The sequence below is a fragment of the Desmodus rotundus genome, chromosome 2 (genome assembly GCF_022682495.2).
Source record: "Desmodus rotundus isolate HL8 chromosome 2, HLdesRot8A.1, whole genome shotgun sequence".
Classification (NCBI taxonomy): domain Eukaryota; kingdom Metazoa; phylum Chordata; class Mammalia; order Chiroptera; family Phyllostomidae; genus Desmodus; species Desmodus rotundus.
Window position 1 is genome coordinate 106838337 of NC_071388.1, and position 17156 is coordinate 106855492.

General features: G+C 47.4%; 1 protein-coding gene and 1 pseudogene across 4 annotated transcripts in view; both read left to right on the forward strand.

The window, feature by feature from the left end:
* NUP210 (nucleoporin 210) overlaps window positions 1-17156 on the forward strand; it is a 115911-nt gene that overhangs the window by 94737 nt on the left and 4018 nt on the right. For 2 of the 4 annotated variants that reach the window (XM_045185817.2, XM_053918524.2), the window contains exons 31-37: window positions 1388-1563; window positions 3951-4171; window positions 9285-9421; window positions 11935-12058; window positions 13091-13237; window positions 14977-15227; window positions 16374-16590. In XM_045185817.2, the coding sequence (XP_045041752.2) occupies window positions 1388-1563; window positions 3951-4171; window positions 9285-9421; window positions 11935-12058; window positions 13091-13237; window positions 14977-15227; window positions 16374-16590 (1273 nt within the window). The other 2 variants (XM_053918525.2, XM_053918526.2) reach the window with 2 other exon arrangements.
* Window positions 14191-14774, forward strand: LOC112320434 (ubiquitin-conjugating enzyme E2 L3 pseudogene; annotated as a pseudogene).

The following is a 17156-nucleotide window of genomic DNA, read 5'->3' on the forward strand; positions in this document are numbered from 1 at the left end:
TGATAGTTTTCTCTTTTTAGAGTAATAAAGGCAGTAGTGCCGAGGCAGTATTTTTCCCCTCGCAGGTATAAAAGTGAATATATTTACCTTTCAGCTATAAGAATTTATGTCAGAATAACCAGGGGCAAAGATCCTAGATAAAAAGCTACAACATTTTATGGCTGTCAGAGCCGAAGATCTTTGGAGATTATAGATTACAATGACCTTTTTCATAGTTGGGTCCAGCAAAGTCCATGATTTGCTGGAACTGGCACCCCAGGATCCTGACCAGCTAGCTGGGACCTGGCACATGACAGGCACCATTGAATGCATGTGCCAGATACCTGACCTGCAAATCATCATACCACACCCACAGCAGCCTGAAGGAGTAACTGGCCCATTTTATAGGCAAAAACCAAAAAACAACAGACAGGCAAGATTCAGAGTGCAAGTGTGTGGCTCAAGGTCACAGTAATTGAGAGAGTCTGGGTGCTAACCTGCATTGACCTGGTTCAAGCTTGTGTCCTCTGATCATATCATGGTGCTTCCCATGTCCCTTCTTAGTGAGGGGAACTTTTTTCTTGGGCATCCCTGGTTGGGTGCTGGGGTTTATCCTAAATGTGAGATATTCCATATCTCATTACAGCCACCTTCTGAATCCTAGATGACAGAATACATGACCACTTTCATTTTCAGATTTTCCCTGGGTCGCACTACTTATTTCCTTAAGTAGTGTCTTTTTATTTCAAGGTGAGTGCCTGGCAGGGAACCGCCACCCTAGCTTGTGAGTGAGTGAAAGTGACTGCTTCTCCTCTGATGTCAGCAAATATGTACTGAGTACCAGTTGTGCACCGGGCACTGCATCACTGAACTTTGTCAAAGAAAGTAGGGATTTGGGGACTTAGCTTTTTGTTCAGGGTAGATTTTACCTGGATAGAGAACCAAGGCTGATCTTTATGGAGCTTGTGTCCTTGGGCCCCCAGAACCCATCGTTCTCTCCTTTCCCCACCTGCTTTCCCTGCAGCAGCTGCGTTTGTGCAGTGGCCCCCAGTTCATGCTGCCTCTGCAGTCCAAGCAGGCAGCACTTCTACTTCACATGCCTGGAGAGCCTTGAAGACTGACCAGTCAAAGCCTGGGGAGATTTTTGCAATGTGAATAATGATCTAATTTTTCAAAGTCATGGATTTTGACTCTTGTGGGTTGGGTTGGCTCACTGTGTAGGGAGGTGGGAATTTTGACACTAGGTGGGAACACTCTGGGGAGTGAGGCCTTTGCTCTTTGTTGGTCCAGCCCCTAGTCCTTCCTGAGATGGGGACCAGCTCAGAGCAAGCATCTCCTCCTTGGGAGGTGGGTTTTGGGGGCAGCCTATTCCCAACAGTCATTGCCATATCTGCTCGTCATCCGTAAGGTGTCTCCTGTGTCTTACCTGAGGATCTCCATGAGCCCTACCCTGCACACCCAGAACAAGGAGGCTCTGATGGCCCTGCCTTTGGGAATGACCATGACCTTCACCGTCCACTTCCATGACAACTCTGGAGACATCTTCCATGCTCACAATTCGGTCCTCAACTTTGCAACTAACAGGTAGGTTGTGGGTGATGTACATTATTTACATGAGTGTGTCTCAGTTGTAACCAGATTTAATTTATGGAGGTGACAGGTAGGTTGTGGGTGATGTACATTATTTACATGAATGTGTCTCAGTTGTAACCAGATTTAATTTATGGAGGTGACCGATGACAACACAAAGAGGCAAATGCCATTGAAAGAAGAGTTTTGTTACTTCAAGTTTCTAGGAGGAGAGGCATGCCACACTCACAGGGCCACCAGGGGAAGCACCAGGCTTGGTCCAGAGGCAGGAGGAGTGAGGGGAAAGTGTGGCTGGAAGCCTGTGTTTGCTGTATTGCAGGATGATGTTTGGAGGGACATATCCTGAGGGTCAGAAAGCAAAACATAGATGGACTGTTCGTAATAAGACTTTAGTGTACCTTCGAAAGCTGGATGGCAGGGGAGATATAAATAACTCTAGCCATTGCCCTGGCCCTGTAATCTGTGGGTGCAAATCATCAATTACGGACTCTACAGGAGTTGGTCAGAGCAAGGTATACCTCCCAACACTCTGTTGCTCACTAGTGCTGTGTGCAGGCACTTCTGCATGACTTCCCACTCTTCACTGTAGCCCATATGTTGGGGCCCAGAGAGGTCAAGCTACGTGTACAGGGCCACCCAACCCAGGAAGTGGGGTTTTAATACCAGGTCCCACCCAGCTCTAAGAAACAATTCTTTTTGGATGACTCTCCTGACATACAACTGCAGCCACAGGCCTAATGTGAGGTGGTGGGGGGCAGTGGTCTCCAGAGCAAAGAAGAGAGCCATAGAGTCAGTCTGGGCCTGCTGAAACTCTGAGTCTGCTGGAGAGGTGGTTCTCAAAGTGTGCTCCCCAGACCAGCATCATCAGTATCACTGGGGACCTCTTAGAAGTGCACATTCACAGGGCCCAACAATCTGTCTTTTAATAAGGCTTCCACATTACTCTAGGGCTGAGAACCATTGCCCCAGGGGGATGCAGTCCAAGCTCAGAGGAGGAGGAGAGAGAAGCATCAGACCAGGAGGAAGGAGTAGGGCTTGGGGAGTTGTCTAGGCAGCACTGGGGTAGGAGCACAGAAGATTGTGTCCAAGTGCTGATGGCCGTTATAACCTGGCCTTCCCAGGATCCCTGCGACAGATGTGGTCCCTCTTGCTGAAACAGTCAAGGCCAGATGCTGGGGGCATGTCTTGATAGAAGGACCCTGGTTTGCAGTGAGACCTGGTTCAAGCCCAGCTTTGCCCTTTATGGAGCCTGTGAACTTGGGCAAGACAGGTCACCTCTCCACTCTGTTTTCTTATCTGTCACATGGGGAACATGGCCTAGTCCTCAGAGTCATCAACTGAGGCTGTGGTTGTAAGGGCCTCTGGCCAGCTGTGGAGCTCTGTGCACACAGTACTGGCTGTCCGTCAGTCAGGGATGTAGGCTGCCCTGGAGGGGATGGAGCTGGGTTGTTGCAGCCTATCAGCTATTCTGCAGAAGTCACGCTGACCCTTTTGTGGTAAGTGTCTCTCTCAAACAGTCCAGTCAGGGCTCAGGAGTCAGAAGGCATGGTAGAGGAAAGTGATGAAGCTGGGACCCTAACCCTCAGCCTGTCTAGACTAAGCCTTTTCACTGGACAACACTGGCTGGTATGGACTGAGCTGTTCCTACATGCCAGGCACCAGTCTCAGCACTTACAACCACTGATCTGGTTCACTGCTCATATCAAGTCTGTGGCAAGGGTTTGTTCTTTTTAAAAAATTTTATTTATTTACTTTTTTTTAGAGAGAGGGGAAGGGAGGGAGAAAGAGAGGCAGAGAAATATCAATGTGTGAGAGAAACATCAATCGGTTGCCTCTTGCACTCCCCCCACTGGGGACCTGGCCCACAACCCAGGCATGTGCCCTGACCAGGAATTGAACTGGCGACCTTTTGGTTCAAGGCCGGCGCTCAGTGCACACAAGCCAGGGCAACAAGCGTTCATTCTTATACTCATCTTGCAGATGAGGAAGTGTACAGAAGCTACTTTGCTTATTCCGGTTACACCACAAAGGGCAGTCTCTGCCTCCCCAGGACACACTCGTTCCCTATTTGAAAACACTCTGTAGGTCACTTTTCTCTCTGGGCCTCAGCCTCCCCATCTGCAGTGTGGGGTGGTGGTGTGGGCCATCCCTGGCCAAGGGCCATGGGTTCCTCTGGAAGATGAGGTGAGGGCAGGCTTATCCAGCTTGTGGTGCTTTCTTATTGGGAGCACCTGCTGGGTGGCCATGAGTCAGGCAACATCTGGGGCTGCAGTCAGCAAAAAGCACTGCCCAGCAGAGGACTCATGCTGTATTTCTCCCTCGGGAGTTGGGGGCTCTTTCCTGATACTTACTGAGAGCCCTCATATCCCTCTTGTGCCTAGAGATGAGTTTGTGCAAATCGGGAAGGGCACAACTAACAACACCTGCATCATCCGCACCATCAGCGTGGGCCTGACACTGCTCAGCGTGTGGGACACAGAACATGTGGGCCTTTTTGACTTCGTCCCATTGCCCGTACTACACACCATCTCTCCGGAGCTGTCTGGCACAGTGGTAGTGGGGGACATCCTCTGTCTGGCCACTGTTCTGGTCAGCCTGGAAGGTAAGAGAGACACTGGCCAAAGGAACCCTCCCTTGTGAGATATGAGCCCTCAAAAAGATGAGTGGGCTCCCAGGGGAGGTGCTCAGCTTCCTGTTGTGGGAGGTGTACAGATAGAATTCCGTTGATGTTCTAGAACAGGAGTCAAAAGACTACCACCCTGGACCGCATCCAGCCCGCTGCCTAATTTTTGTAAATAAAATTTTACTAGAACTCAGCCACACTCATTCATTTACTTGTTGTCAGGGGCTTTGCTGAGTGTTTTTATCATAAATGGGTGCTGTACCTTATCAAATGCTTCTTCCGCATCTATTGATATGATCATGTGATTTTTGTCTTCCCTTTTGTTTATGTGATGTGTTACATTTACTGATTTGTGAATATTGAACCGTCCTTGCATCCCTGGGATGAATCCCAATTGATCATGGAGTATGATCTTTTTAATGTATTGCTGGATGCAGTTTGCCAATATTTTGTTGAGGCTTTTTAGCATCTATGTTCATCAGCGATATTGGCCTGTAGTTTTCTTTCTTTGTTGTGTCTTTATTTGGTTTTGGGATTAGGATGATGCTGGCTTCATAAAAAGAGTTTGGGAGTCTTCCCTCTTCTTGGATTTTTTGCAATAGTCTGTGAAGGATAGGGGTTAGCTCTTTCTTAAATGTTTTGTAAAATTCTCCTGTGAAACCATCTGGTCCAGGGCTTTTGTGTGCCAAGAGTTTTTTGAGTAGTGTTTCAATTTCATCAGCTGTTATTGGTCAGTTCAGGCTTTCTGCGTCTTCTTCTTTCAATTTAGAAGATTATATTTTTCTAGAAATTTGTCCATTTCACCCTGGTTTTAAAATTTCTTGGCATATAGTTCTTCATAGTAATTTCTTAAAATCCTTGTATTTCTGTGGTATCAGTTGTAATCTCTCCTTTCATCTCTGACTGTGTTTATTTGGGTCCTCTCTCTTTTTTTCTTGATGAGTCTGCTTAAAAAGCCTTGTCGATTTTGTTTTATCTTTTCAAAGAACCAGCTCCTGGATTTACTGATCCTTACAATTGTGCTTTTAGTCCCTATGTTGTTTAATTCTGCTCTGATCTTGGTTATTTCCTTCCTTTGCTCTTTCTGGGCTTTGTTTGTTATTGTTCCTCCAGTTCTTGTAGATGTAGGGTTAGGTTGTTTATTGGAAATGTTTCTCTTTTTTAGGTAGGCCTGTATTGTTATAAACTTCCCTCTCAGAACTGCCTTCTCTGTGTCCCAATAGTTTTGGACTCTTGGGTGTTCATGTTCATTTGTTTTCAGAAACTTTTTGATTTCTTCCTTGATCGCATTCTTAACCCATTCATTGTTTAATAGCATGCTATTCAATCTCCATGAGTTTGAGTGTTTTTAAGGTTTTCCCTTGAGGTTGGCTTCTGGTTTCAGTCCCTTGTGGTCAGGGAAGATGCTTGATATGATTTCAATTTGCTTGAATTTGTTGAGGCTTGCTTCGTGTCCTCTCATGTGGTCTACCTTTGAATGAAAATGTTCCATGTGCATTTTGCTTCTTTGGGATGAAAGGCTCTCTCTATATATATCATTTAAGTCCATTTGATCTAGGGCATTGTTCAATGCAGCAATATCTTTGTTGATATTTTGTTTGGAAGATCTGTCTATATTTGACAGTGGGGTGTTAATGTCCCCTACTATAATTGTGTTGCTGTGAATATCTTTCTTGAAATCCTCCAAGATTTTCTTTATGTGTTTGGGTGCTCCTATGTTGGGTGCATATATATTTATAATGTTTATGTTTTCTTGGTGGATTCTTCCTTTGAGTATTATGAAGTGACCTTCTGGGTCTCTCTTTATGGCGCTTCTTTGGAAGTCTATTTTGTCTGATATGAGTATTGCTACTCCTGCTTTTCTTTTCCTGTCCGTTGCTTGGAAAAATTGTTTGCAGCCCTTCACTTTCAGTCTGTGTAGGTCTTTTGTCCTGAGATGGGTCTCCAGTGGGCAGCATATGTGTGGGTCATGATTTCTTATCCATTCAGCTATTCTGTGTCTTTCAATTGGAGCATTTAATCCATTTACATTTAAGGTTATTATTGATAGGTACTTATTCATTGCCATTGTACTTCCTTTGTACCTGTGTTCTTCTCTCTCTCACTCTTTTCTTTCTCTTCTTAAAGCAGTCCCTTTAGCATATCTTGCAGTGCTGGTTTGGTGGAGGTGTATTCTTTGAGCCTTCTTTTGTCTGGAAACTCCTTATTTCATCTTCCGTTTTAATTGAGAGCCTTGTTGGATAAAGTAGTCTTGGCTGCAGGCCTTTGGTTTTCATTACTTGGAATATTTCTTGCCATTCCCCTGTGGCTGGTAGTGTTTCCGTTGAGAAGTCAACTGCTAGCCTTATCGGGGCTCCCTTGTATGTTACTTCCTGTTTCTCCCTTTCTGCCTTTAAGATTCTCTCTTTGTCTTTAAGTTTTGCCGTTTTAATTATGATGTGTCTTGGAGTGGGTTTCTTTGGGTTCCTCTTGATTGGGACCCTCTGTGCTTTCTGGATTTGTGTGAGTTTTTCTCTCATCAAATTAGGGAAATTTTCCATCATTACTTTTTCAAACAGGTTTTCTATCCCTTGCTCCTCTTCTTCTCCCTCTGGTATCCCTATTATACAGATATTATTACGTTTCATGTTGTTCTGCAGTTTCCTTAACACCTCTTCATTCTTTCTGGGTCTTTTTTCCTTTTCTTTCTCATTTTGGGAGTTTTTTTCTACCTTGTCTTCCAGCTGGGTGATTCAATCCTCTGCTTCAGCTAGCCTGCTTTTGAGTCCTTCCATTGTGTTTTTCTCTTCAGAAATTGTATTCTTCATTTCCTCTTGGCCCTTGTTGATAGTTTCTATTTCCTTTTTCGGGTTGATATAGTTTGCAGTAAGTTCCTCGTAGTTTCCCTGTAGTTTTTGGAATTCTTAGCGTGTTCATTGAGCTTCCTTATAACCATTGCTTTGAACTCAATATCTGATGGTTGACTTGCCTCTATTTCATTTAGCATTATTTCTGAGGCTTCCTCCTTTCCTTCATTTGGGGGTTGTTTCTTTGTCTCCCCATTGTTTTGTGAAACTCTTCTTGTTAGCCTCTGCTTCTTAAATTGATCTGTTCTGACCCCCTGAGTTTGTGGTGTGAACTTCAATGGTATAAGACCTGTGAGATTCAGTGGTTCAGTCTCCTTGATCTCCTGAAGTGGATGTTCTTGGGCTGTCATTTATGTTGGCCGTTTGGATGTAATTGCATTTTGATTGTTATTGGGTCGTTCTTTGGTAAGTCCTTTTCTCCAGCTGGTTGACTGAGGGTCAATCCGCCCACCTCATCTTGTGTGCATTGTGCAGGTGCTGGCAGAAGAAAACCGCAAAGCCCAGGGAACAAACCCACATCCGCAAAAAAATGTGCCCCCTGCAATCTCGGCATCAACAGCAAATGAACCAGTATTAATAAGGTTGTAAAGAGATTGAAGCTATTATAAGAAAGGAGAGAAATAAACTGTAGTATAAATTCTTATGACTTAACATTCACAAACTTGCTGGAAAAGAAATGAATGTTAAAAAGCTATGCAGGGAAGAAAATATCGCTAATTATGGAGAAGGCCACAGTGGATTTCATCTCTCTAGCCTTCACTATTTACCACTGTTTTTCTCTTTTTGGATCCGCCTCTGGTGATGTCAGATGTTGACCCCGTCAGACCTTAGGCATCCTCCTCAGAGACTGCCAGTGATGTACTATCTGTGGCTGTCTCCTTCCATTTTACTCTAGACACTCTGCACTCAGCAGTCAGGCTTAAGCCCCATAGGGCAGGACAGAATCCCTCCTGGCGTTGGGGCTAATGTTTTCCATCAGGCTGCTGCTGCTCAGAGGGGAGTGGTCTGCCTGAGCAGGATGGCTGCTGCCATATGGGGGATGACTCAGCACTGGGTTCCCTGCGGCTACTCTCTCCACTTTCTCCCCAAAGCTTCTGTCCCCAGTGTCTCTTCAAGCATCTCCGGCCCACTCTGCCCCCACCTTTGCCGGAGCCCTGGGTAAGTGGCAGCAAATGAAAATTTGTTCATTGACCCTTTAAACAGCTCTTTGTGTCTCCAGCCGTCTGTCCCTGGCAGAGCCAACCCTGCCGCTTTTTGCTGCCAGTTGTTATCTGTGTACTTTTTGGGCTCTGGTACTCTAGGCTGGGGATCCCAGCTTAGGGCTTAGACCCCATTCTTCTTGGGGGGGGGTGCCTAATTTGCTGCTTAATTATCCCTCCAGTGCTACCACCTGTAGGCGCCCAGCCAGCCCTCTCAAGTCTCCACCATACTCCTTACCAGACAGGTTGTGCTGAAGCTGGTTCTTCTGTCTGTCTGATGTTGTGAGGCTTCTCTCTCTCTGTTGTTCAGTTATTTGTTCTGGGTGATTTCTCCAAGATTTAGTTGTAATTCCAGATTGGTCCTGGGAGGAGGATAGTGTGGCTTCCACTCACTCTCTGCCATCTTGCCTCTCTCCCCTATCTTCTTTATCTGATTAAATTCCTTTTAAAAGAAAGGTAAACACTGCCTTGAAAGAAAAGCAAATATAAGTTGCCATAAATAGAATGTGGTTGCCAAGTTCTTTTATTGTGCTTATCATGTAATATGATTGGCTTTTAATTGACAAATGCTGTCGAGAAACAGCTCTGAACCTAACACCTGCTGTGTTTGGTAGAAAAGGATTGACAACTAAATGTGCGGGGAAGTGCTGTAGGGAACAGCACGTAGAGGTTGGGGCCTGGAGGGACAGCGCCCAGGTCATCTCAGGACAGGGAGTGACTAGGAGACAACAAGCAGGGAGGTGTTGGGGATGGGAGTGGCCAGAGGCTCCTTCTTCCCAGGGCTATAGCTCTGTAGTAAGCAGGTGCAGTAGAGCTGCAGATGGTCTGGGGGCTCCAGCCAGGAACATGAGGGGAGTGGGCCAACCAGGCTGCAGAGGTAGGCAGAGCATAAATTCTGTCCTGAGGGAGATGAGTGAGCTCCCTTGGGCAGCCATGTGGAGTGTGGGGATGGGAGAGCAAGAAGGCTGGCAGTCACCAGGTGAGAAGGGGTTTGGCAGGTGTGTCAGATGTGGGAAAGATGCTTGACTTTTGGGCTTTCTCTCCCAGGTCTCTCCGGAACCTGGAGCTCCTCAGCCAACAGCATCCTTCAGGTAGACCCCAAGACGGGAGTGGCTGTGGCCCGGGATGTCGGACCTGTGACAGTTTACTATGAGGTCACTGGGCATCTGAGGACCTACAAGGAGGTGAGCTTGAGAACATACATGGTTCAATGGCCTGAGAGGCATGGCTGAAATTCTTGGGGCAAAACTTTCAGTTTATGATACTGAATGATTCCTTTTAAGAAATAAGTGTCAGTGCCTTGGAAGACTATCAGGATCTGGGAGTCATGAGTCTGGGATCTGCCACCCACTTACCTCTAGGATTGGGACAAGTGACCTTCTATTTCCAGCCTCCAACTCCCCATGTTCAAATAGTGTGATGATGAGAGGCAATCTCCTAGGGTTGATTTCAGCTCCCACTCAACTCAAGGTGTGCCTGGAAGGGCAGAAATGTCCTGCATGGGCATTCCTTGGGAGTTGTGGCTGTGAGCCGGCCAGCATAGTGATTTGGCATTACCAGCAAAGTTAAAACTCCCCCAGCAAGTCAGCTTTTGAGTCTTTCTGGAGGCAAACAAAGCTCTCTCTTCTGTTTATCTGCAGCTGAGCATGAATCATTGAGTAAGTCTGGCTGCATCCCACTGTGTCTCATTCCTAGAGACAGCCTGCTCTTAGTGAATCCAGCAGTATCAGCCAGGACCTTGCATGTTTAGTGCTGTAGCAATGCAGTTTGCACCAGCGCATCGCAGAGAGAGGCACCTTGTGACTAATAAAGCTGTGCTCTCCTGGAATGAGCTACTAGAATGGTCAGGGGCAGGGACCTGGAAGGGTTGCTGACAGAGGAGCATGGCATGGGCAAAGGTGTGCAGGATTCAAGAGCCCATTCCTGGTGGCTGGAATATAGGGTGTGGGGAAGTGGGGGCTTGTTTTGTGATCAGATCATGAAATGCTCTGATTTCCAGGTAGTTAGTTCCATGGACCAGGCTTCCTAAGTTTAAATCCCAGCTGTACCACCCAGCTTAGAGGCTGGGTGATCTTGGATAAGTTACTAAATCTCCCTGTGCCCCAGTTTTCTTACCTACCACATCGGGATGATAGTGCTATGCAGAATAATGGCTTAACGTGTGTGAAGCACTTAGAATGGTACTCAGCACATAGCAAATGCTCAGTAGGTATTAACTGTACTGTTACTACACCAGGGTAAAGGGGTGACAATTTATGCTAGATGTAGTAGGGGTTCATCAGGTATTTTTTTTAATCAGACAGTAGTATGAATCAGAGGTATGTTTTGGAACAATCACCTGATACCCAGAAGAGTCTAAAAGCCCAAGAGAGGAGGAATAGCTGCAAAGTGAGCAGCCAGGAGACCAAGGGTGGTGTACCCTCAGCTGGTACCATTGGGTGGGTAGAAAGTAAGGGTGACTTTGGAAGAGATTCAGGAGGAGAAGTCATCAAAGCTTGATGACCATTTAGAAGTAGGGGGTGAGGGAGAAGGATGCCTTGGGGATGACTCCCCATGGTCTGGCTTGGGTGACGAGGTAGATGTTGGTCCTTTGCTTTTCTGTGCTTTTTTTTTCTGTGAAAAGAAAAACACAGAAAAGGAAGCTAGTTTCAGAGGAAGATGATGAGTGTCTTTGGGACATGGTGAGTTTGAGTTCCTCCAGGAACTGGTGGTAATGCAGGTAGGCAGGTGTACCTGGAGTTCCAGGGCAAAAAGCTGGAGAGGGGGTAGGGGTTTACAGCACACAGATGATTCTTAAAGACCTGGGTTCTTGGAAGGCACACCAGAGCAAGAAGGGAGTGGGGTCAAGGCCCTGACCCTCTCTCCGAAGTGTGGAGGAGGAAGGAAGAAGTGGGAAAACGACTACCACAGGGCAGTCAGGGGAAGAAAAGACTGGAGAACATGGTAGGTACCAGCACAGGGGTGTGGGTGACCACTGGGGGGCCTGAGCCTTGCTTACAGCTCTGATCACCATGGTACTGAGCGGTGAACACTTCTGGGAAAGTGGGACGATATCCCCATTTTCCAGGAGATCAAGTTCTGATAGAAATCACATCTGGAGGAAGCAGGAAGTGTTCAGTGCCTGCACAGAGTTGGGCGGGCCGCCTTCCAGCTGCAGAAGGCTGCTCTGGAGATGAGCCTGCGGGGCAGACAGGGTTGGGCTTTGCAGAGGAGGTGAAGGCATGAATCTGGGGTTGTAAGATGGGCAAAGGGTGTGAGCAGGAGAAATCTGGGAAGACTGGAGTCTGGGGGCCTTCACTGCCAGAGCTGTGTGAGTATGCATTTTGGCTGGGTTAATTTATTTTGAATAAATGACAGTAAAGTAAAATATGTTCTTTTCTCTTTGACGAAAGGTTAATTAACCCAACTGATGAACAGAGAAGTGGTGATAACTACCATAGGAGCCAAACCCACAGCCCACCCCAGACCAATGAATGAATCCAGGCCTGCTGCTCAGTTCTCGTTCAGTGGGAGACCACTGGGCTATGGAGTCTGACCAGCCAGGAGTCTAACCCTTACTCTGCCATGCTCCAGCACATCATTTAGGCTTTGAGCCTCAGTTTTGTCAATTGTGAAATGGACAATTCCTGTGTCCCAGGCCACAGGGTAAGATAAAAAATGCACAGCACTCACTACAGTTCCCTTGGCCTCCTTCCAGATACTGATTGGAGTCCCTCAGAGGATCATAGCTCATCACATCCGCCCTGTCCAGACCAACTTCCAGGATGTCACAACTTCCAAAGTGATGATCATCGTGGGAGACAGAAGCTCTAACCTGAGAGGTAGAGAGTGAGCAAGACACAGGTTGTCCAGGTGGGGGCCCTGCCAGGCTCAGGGAAGTGGGAGGGCAGCTTCTTGTGCCCTTCTAACAGGGTTTTGTATGGTTTTCCTACTCAAACTCATGCCCACTCCAGAGAGAACATTTAACCCCAGGTAGCCTGTTCCTTATATCTTCTTAGAAATTTGAGTCATACATAAGCAGAAGCCATGAAAGGAATCTTCCTAGAAGAGCGTGGCAGCCAGAAACTGTTTCTGAGCTGTACATACGACTTTAGCTCTAGAGCAGCAGAGAAAAGAAAGCCAACCAAACACTGTTAATCTCAGAACGTAAGGACTTAACAGGCCTCACTGCTGTCGTTGGCTTTGTAATTACCTCTCCCAGGTCATGCCCATGACAGCCCTGGACAGCAGCTGCCAGAAAGAAATATATCAACTCAAGGCTTTTTTTTTTTAATTAAAAGACTACTTAACTGGTAAAATTAAATACCACTATTTCCATTCTGAGTAAGCAGGCAGCTTTATTTCGTCACGGTGACCTCTGTTTTCCTACCTCAGTGCAAGTGAACAATACTGTGCTGCTATAGAGAAGATACTCAGTGCATTGATGCAGAACTGTTGCCCTCCTAATGTCCAGAAATAAATTGCCCGTTTTTCCCCCGCTGACAGGAACAGACAACATGCTTTATGGGCCTGACTGACCCATCTGCCATGCCCCTGGACTCAGGCTCTAGAACAGATGCTGGAAATCTGATCTGAAATTGTCTGGGATTCAGAATGACCCCCTCCTCTATAAAGTTTGTCCTCAGCTTCGATAAACTATGGCACCATCATGAATCTTTTTGGCAACCCTGGGGGCTCCACGTGGAAGGAACTTGGGGTGCAGGTGCCATTTTGTGGCCCAGCCAGCCTCCATGTGGCCTGTCCTTGTTCCTTCGTCTTGGGGCTCTTTAGGCAGGTGTAGAGAACTTGCCAGGTCTTGGCGTGGTGGTCCACAGGCCTGGCCCACACCCATGTCAACCTCTCCCCATCTCTAGGTGAGTGCTCCCTGGCCCAGATGGAAGTTATCAGGACTCTGCATCCAGAATCCCTCATCAGCTGCCAGGTCCAGTTCAAGCAAGACGTCTTCGATTTCCCAGCACATGACGTGTTCAGTGCAGAGCCAGCATTCGACCCTGTGCTAGGTAAGTCTGCAGGGGTTTGAAAGTGGAAACTGACTTTCAATGGAGGGTTTGCCTTCAGTGCATTTGACTCACAATGGGTATCCAGAGTGGCGGTCTGTCCAGAGCCAAGCCTGGGGACTGATTCTGTCCTCTGACTCTGTGGTTCATCGTGTCCTCTAGGTGAAGGGGCATTCCTGTGATGGGTCATGGCCATTTTCAGCAACCACCTAGCCCAGCAGAAAGGACATGATTCAGAGTTGGAAACCCTGAGCTTGATTACTCTTTTGCTCTTTCCAGCTCCGAGCCTGCGGGAATTGAGACTGTATCCCTCAGTGAAATGGGGTGGGTGGTACCTTGCTCTACCTGGTCTGGGCTCTGAGAAGAGCAAGCCAGAGAGGAGTGGAAGTCCCTTCCTTATTAAATAGTCAAGGGTCACACAAAGTACTGGTAACTAGAGCTGTGGAACTGAAGGCCTGCATGGTAGGGCACTTGGTTGGCATGGGCATCGAAGAGACCCTGTCTAGGCATCCAGTTTTAGATTTAGGGAGCTTTCCAAGGCATCACTCGACAGTATTTGTTCAACTCATTTGTCTACTCTGGGTCAGACATGCTGGGCATGAGACGCCAAAATAGTCCTAACTCATGCCTTTATAGAACTTCTTACTGCATCTGGGGCCGTAGGCTATACTCTGAGTCAGCTACAGCTTGACTTGCAACCCAGTGTTGGGTCATGGAGTCTGCTGTTCACCATTTCCTCAGCCTTGTTCTGAGCCAGGTTGGCTGGACCCATGTTCCTGCCCCAGAGAGCATGAATCCAACAAGGATCTGGTGAATGAGTATTCTGAGACAGTGAAGGAAAGTACTGGTCATGAATAGGGTATTTAGTGGGCTGAGACACTGATGAAGAACTTCCCAGGAGGCCCTTGGATGAGGTGATGCCTCACCTGGGCTCTGAGGAATGAGTAGGAATTCTCCAAGAGAACAGCAGGGAGAGACTGGGAAACCAGCAGTGGCAGATCCAAGATGGTGGCTAGCAGGCGGCTGCCAAAGGAGCTTGAAGAAATCCGCAGATGTGGAATTAAAAACTTCCAAAGCATCCAGGTTGATGACACAAACTTACTGACTTGGCAAGGGCTTATTGTCCCTAACCGCCCATATGATAAAGGGGCCTTCAGAATTTAAATCAACTTTCTAGCTGAGTGCGTATTTAAACTGCTTCAGGTCACATTTCAAATGAATGTCTAGCACCCCCAACATCAATGAAAGGGGGAAGATCTGTCTGCCAGTAATTAGTGCTGAAAGCTAGAAACCAGCAACCAAAACCGGCCAAATGATCCAGCCCCTCATAGCACTAGGGAATGACCCCCAGCCCAAGCACCACCTTTGGGCAGACCTAGCTGAAGAATACTCTAAGGACCATAAGAACTTCTGTAAGAACACTGAAGCATTTACAAAGAAATACAGGGGAAAGCGACCTATCGTGCTTGATTCCAGCGAGTGGGGACAGAGACCCCAGCAATGCATTGACCACCTGCAAAACAGGACTCTGGAAAACTGACAGGTGTGACACATGCCACCATTAGTGGCAGTTAATAACTTTCTACTCTTTTCTTAATCAAAACTGGTCTAGGTAATCTGTAAAGAAAGGATTAAAAATCTAAGATGTTCTTTAAAAAAAGAAGAAAGAAAAGCTGGGAGAAGGAATAGCATGAGAGCATGGGTGGGAAAGAGGACGAAGTAGAACACCCTTGTCTCCACAGGTCAGTACCTCTGCTCAGTCATGATGCACAGACTGACAGACACGCAGCTGAAGCACCTGAGCATGAAGAAGACAGTGCTGCTGGTCACTGCCTCCCTCCTGGGCAGCCGCTTCTCTGGAGAACAGGTTGGGGCTGAGGTGCCCTTCAGCCCAGGACTGTATACCGACCAGGCTGAAATCCTTTTGAGCAACCATTATACCAGCTCTGAGGTCAAAGTCTTTGGTGCCGTGGAGATTCTGGAGAACCTGGAGGTAAGTGGCATCGGCATACAAGCCTAGGGCTCGAGAAGGGACCAGGAGGCAGAGAAGGCTAGATGGAACGTGGAAATCCTAGATCACCTCTTTCTAAAATTAAAAACAAAACATTTTAATACTCTTAACCCTTCTTTCCCCATAGCACTATTATGATTTCTGCTGGTCTTCCCCAAGTAGAAGTTTAAGTATGCGAGGGCAGCACTTAGTTAGCACAGCCTCTCTAACAGAGTCGGTGTTCAGTGAACAGTATTTTATAGATGTTATTTATTTATTTTTAGAGAGAGAGGAGGGAGAAAGAGAGGGAGAGAAACATCAATGTGTGGTTGCCTCTCTCACACCCCCAACTGGGGACCTGGCCTGCAACCCAGGCATGTGCCCTGACTGGGAATCAAACCAGCGACCCTTTGGTTCACAGGCCAGTGCTCAGTCCACTGAGCCACACCAGCCAGGGCTCAGTGAGCATTTAGTAGATTGAATGAATGGGTTTAGTGCAGGAACGCTGCTGACATGGGGCAGGAAGAAATACCCCCTAATCTGTAACCTGTCACTGAGTCATGTACAACTGGGAGCAAGTCCCCTCGGTCTGTGCCTCAATTTCCCCATCTGCTGAATGGAGGGTGAACAATGTCCTGGAGTCCAGCAGGCTGCTAAGAGACCAGGAGGATGTGTGAAGGGGCTATTGGTTTCTCTGCCAGCTCCTTCTTTGGTCTCACAGCTGCAGATGTGGCTGAGCTGAGAGAAAGGGATGAGTGGGTTTTTGGTAATGGAGTGTCTTCCAGGCTCTGGGATGGGGCTGCTGGTGATCCACCATTAATAGAGCTCCAGGCTACTCCCCTTGAAACTTAGTGTGTGGTGATAGATAGTTCGTGTCAGTTTAGCATTTTTAAAAGAGCACTTGATTAGAATTCAATGATACTGATTTGACCTTTCCTTAAAAACAGCTCTAGTATAGACAGTGTCCTCCTTCCTGGATGTAGCAGATGGCATGCTGTCAGTTAGAAGTACCCAGCCATCTTTCCCACCCCCAGCACGTGGGAGGGACCAGGGAGGGGTCCCTGCCTCTGGCTTCCAGGCATGGGAGGGAAGCACAGCATGTGCAGCAGCAGTGAGGGTACTTACCTACAGCCCTGATGTCTCTCCCAGGTGAAATCAGGATCCCCAGCCGTGCTGGCCTTTCAGAAGGAAAAGTCTTCGGGGCTGCCCAGCTTTGTCACATACACAGTCAGCATCTCAGACCCTGCAGCCGGCAGCCAGGGGCCTCTGTCTACTTCTCTGACCTTCTCCAGCCCTATGACTAGCCAAGCCATCACCATCCCAGTAACTGTGGCCTTTGTGATGGATCGCCGAGGGCCTGGTCCTTGTGAGTCTTGGGCTGAGACACTAGCTGGGATAGACCTGGGTGTGGAAAGATGGACCAGAGTAGCCTTGGGTGTTAATGGAACCCTGGGGGCGTGGGAACTGGAAGAGTCAGAAATGCAGAATGTACCACAAAGTGAAAATTGCCCATTTAAGCCATCTTGCACACTTTGCTCCCCCTAGTTTATTCTCAACATGGCAGCCATAGGGAGCCTGTTAAAATGTGACTAGATTGCACCTCTTCTATGCTCAGCATTCTGCCATGGCTCCCACTTCCCTTGGGAGATAAAGCCCAAGTCCCTCCAAGATCTCGAAAGGCCCCCACATGGTCTGCCCTCCTGACCAACTTATGACTCATTTCCCCCTTGTGCACCCTGTTCCAGCCAGATGGGCCTCCTTCCTGCTTTTGAAACGTATGCAGCCCCCAACTAGAGCTCTTGGTAGCCCCTTGCCCAAAACTCCCATCTCCTTTAAGCTTCCTTCAGATGTTACCTTCTCCTAGAATCTGAAAATACAAGCCTCACTCTAAACATTCTTACCCTTGCATTTCTTCTAGAGCACTGCTTCCGA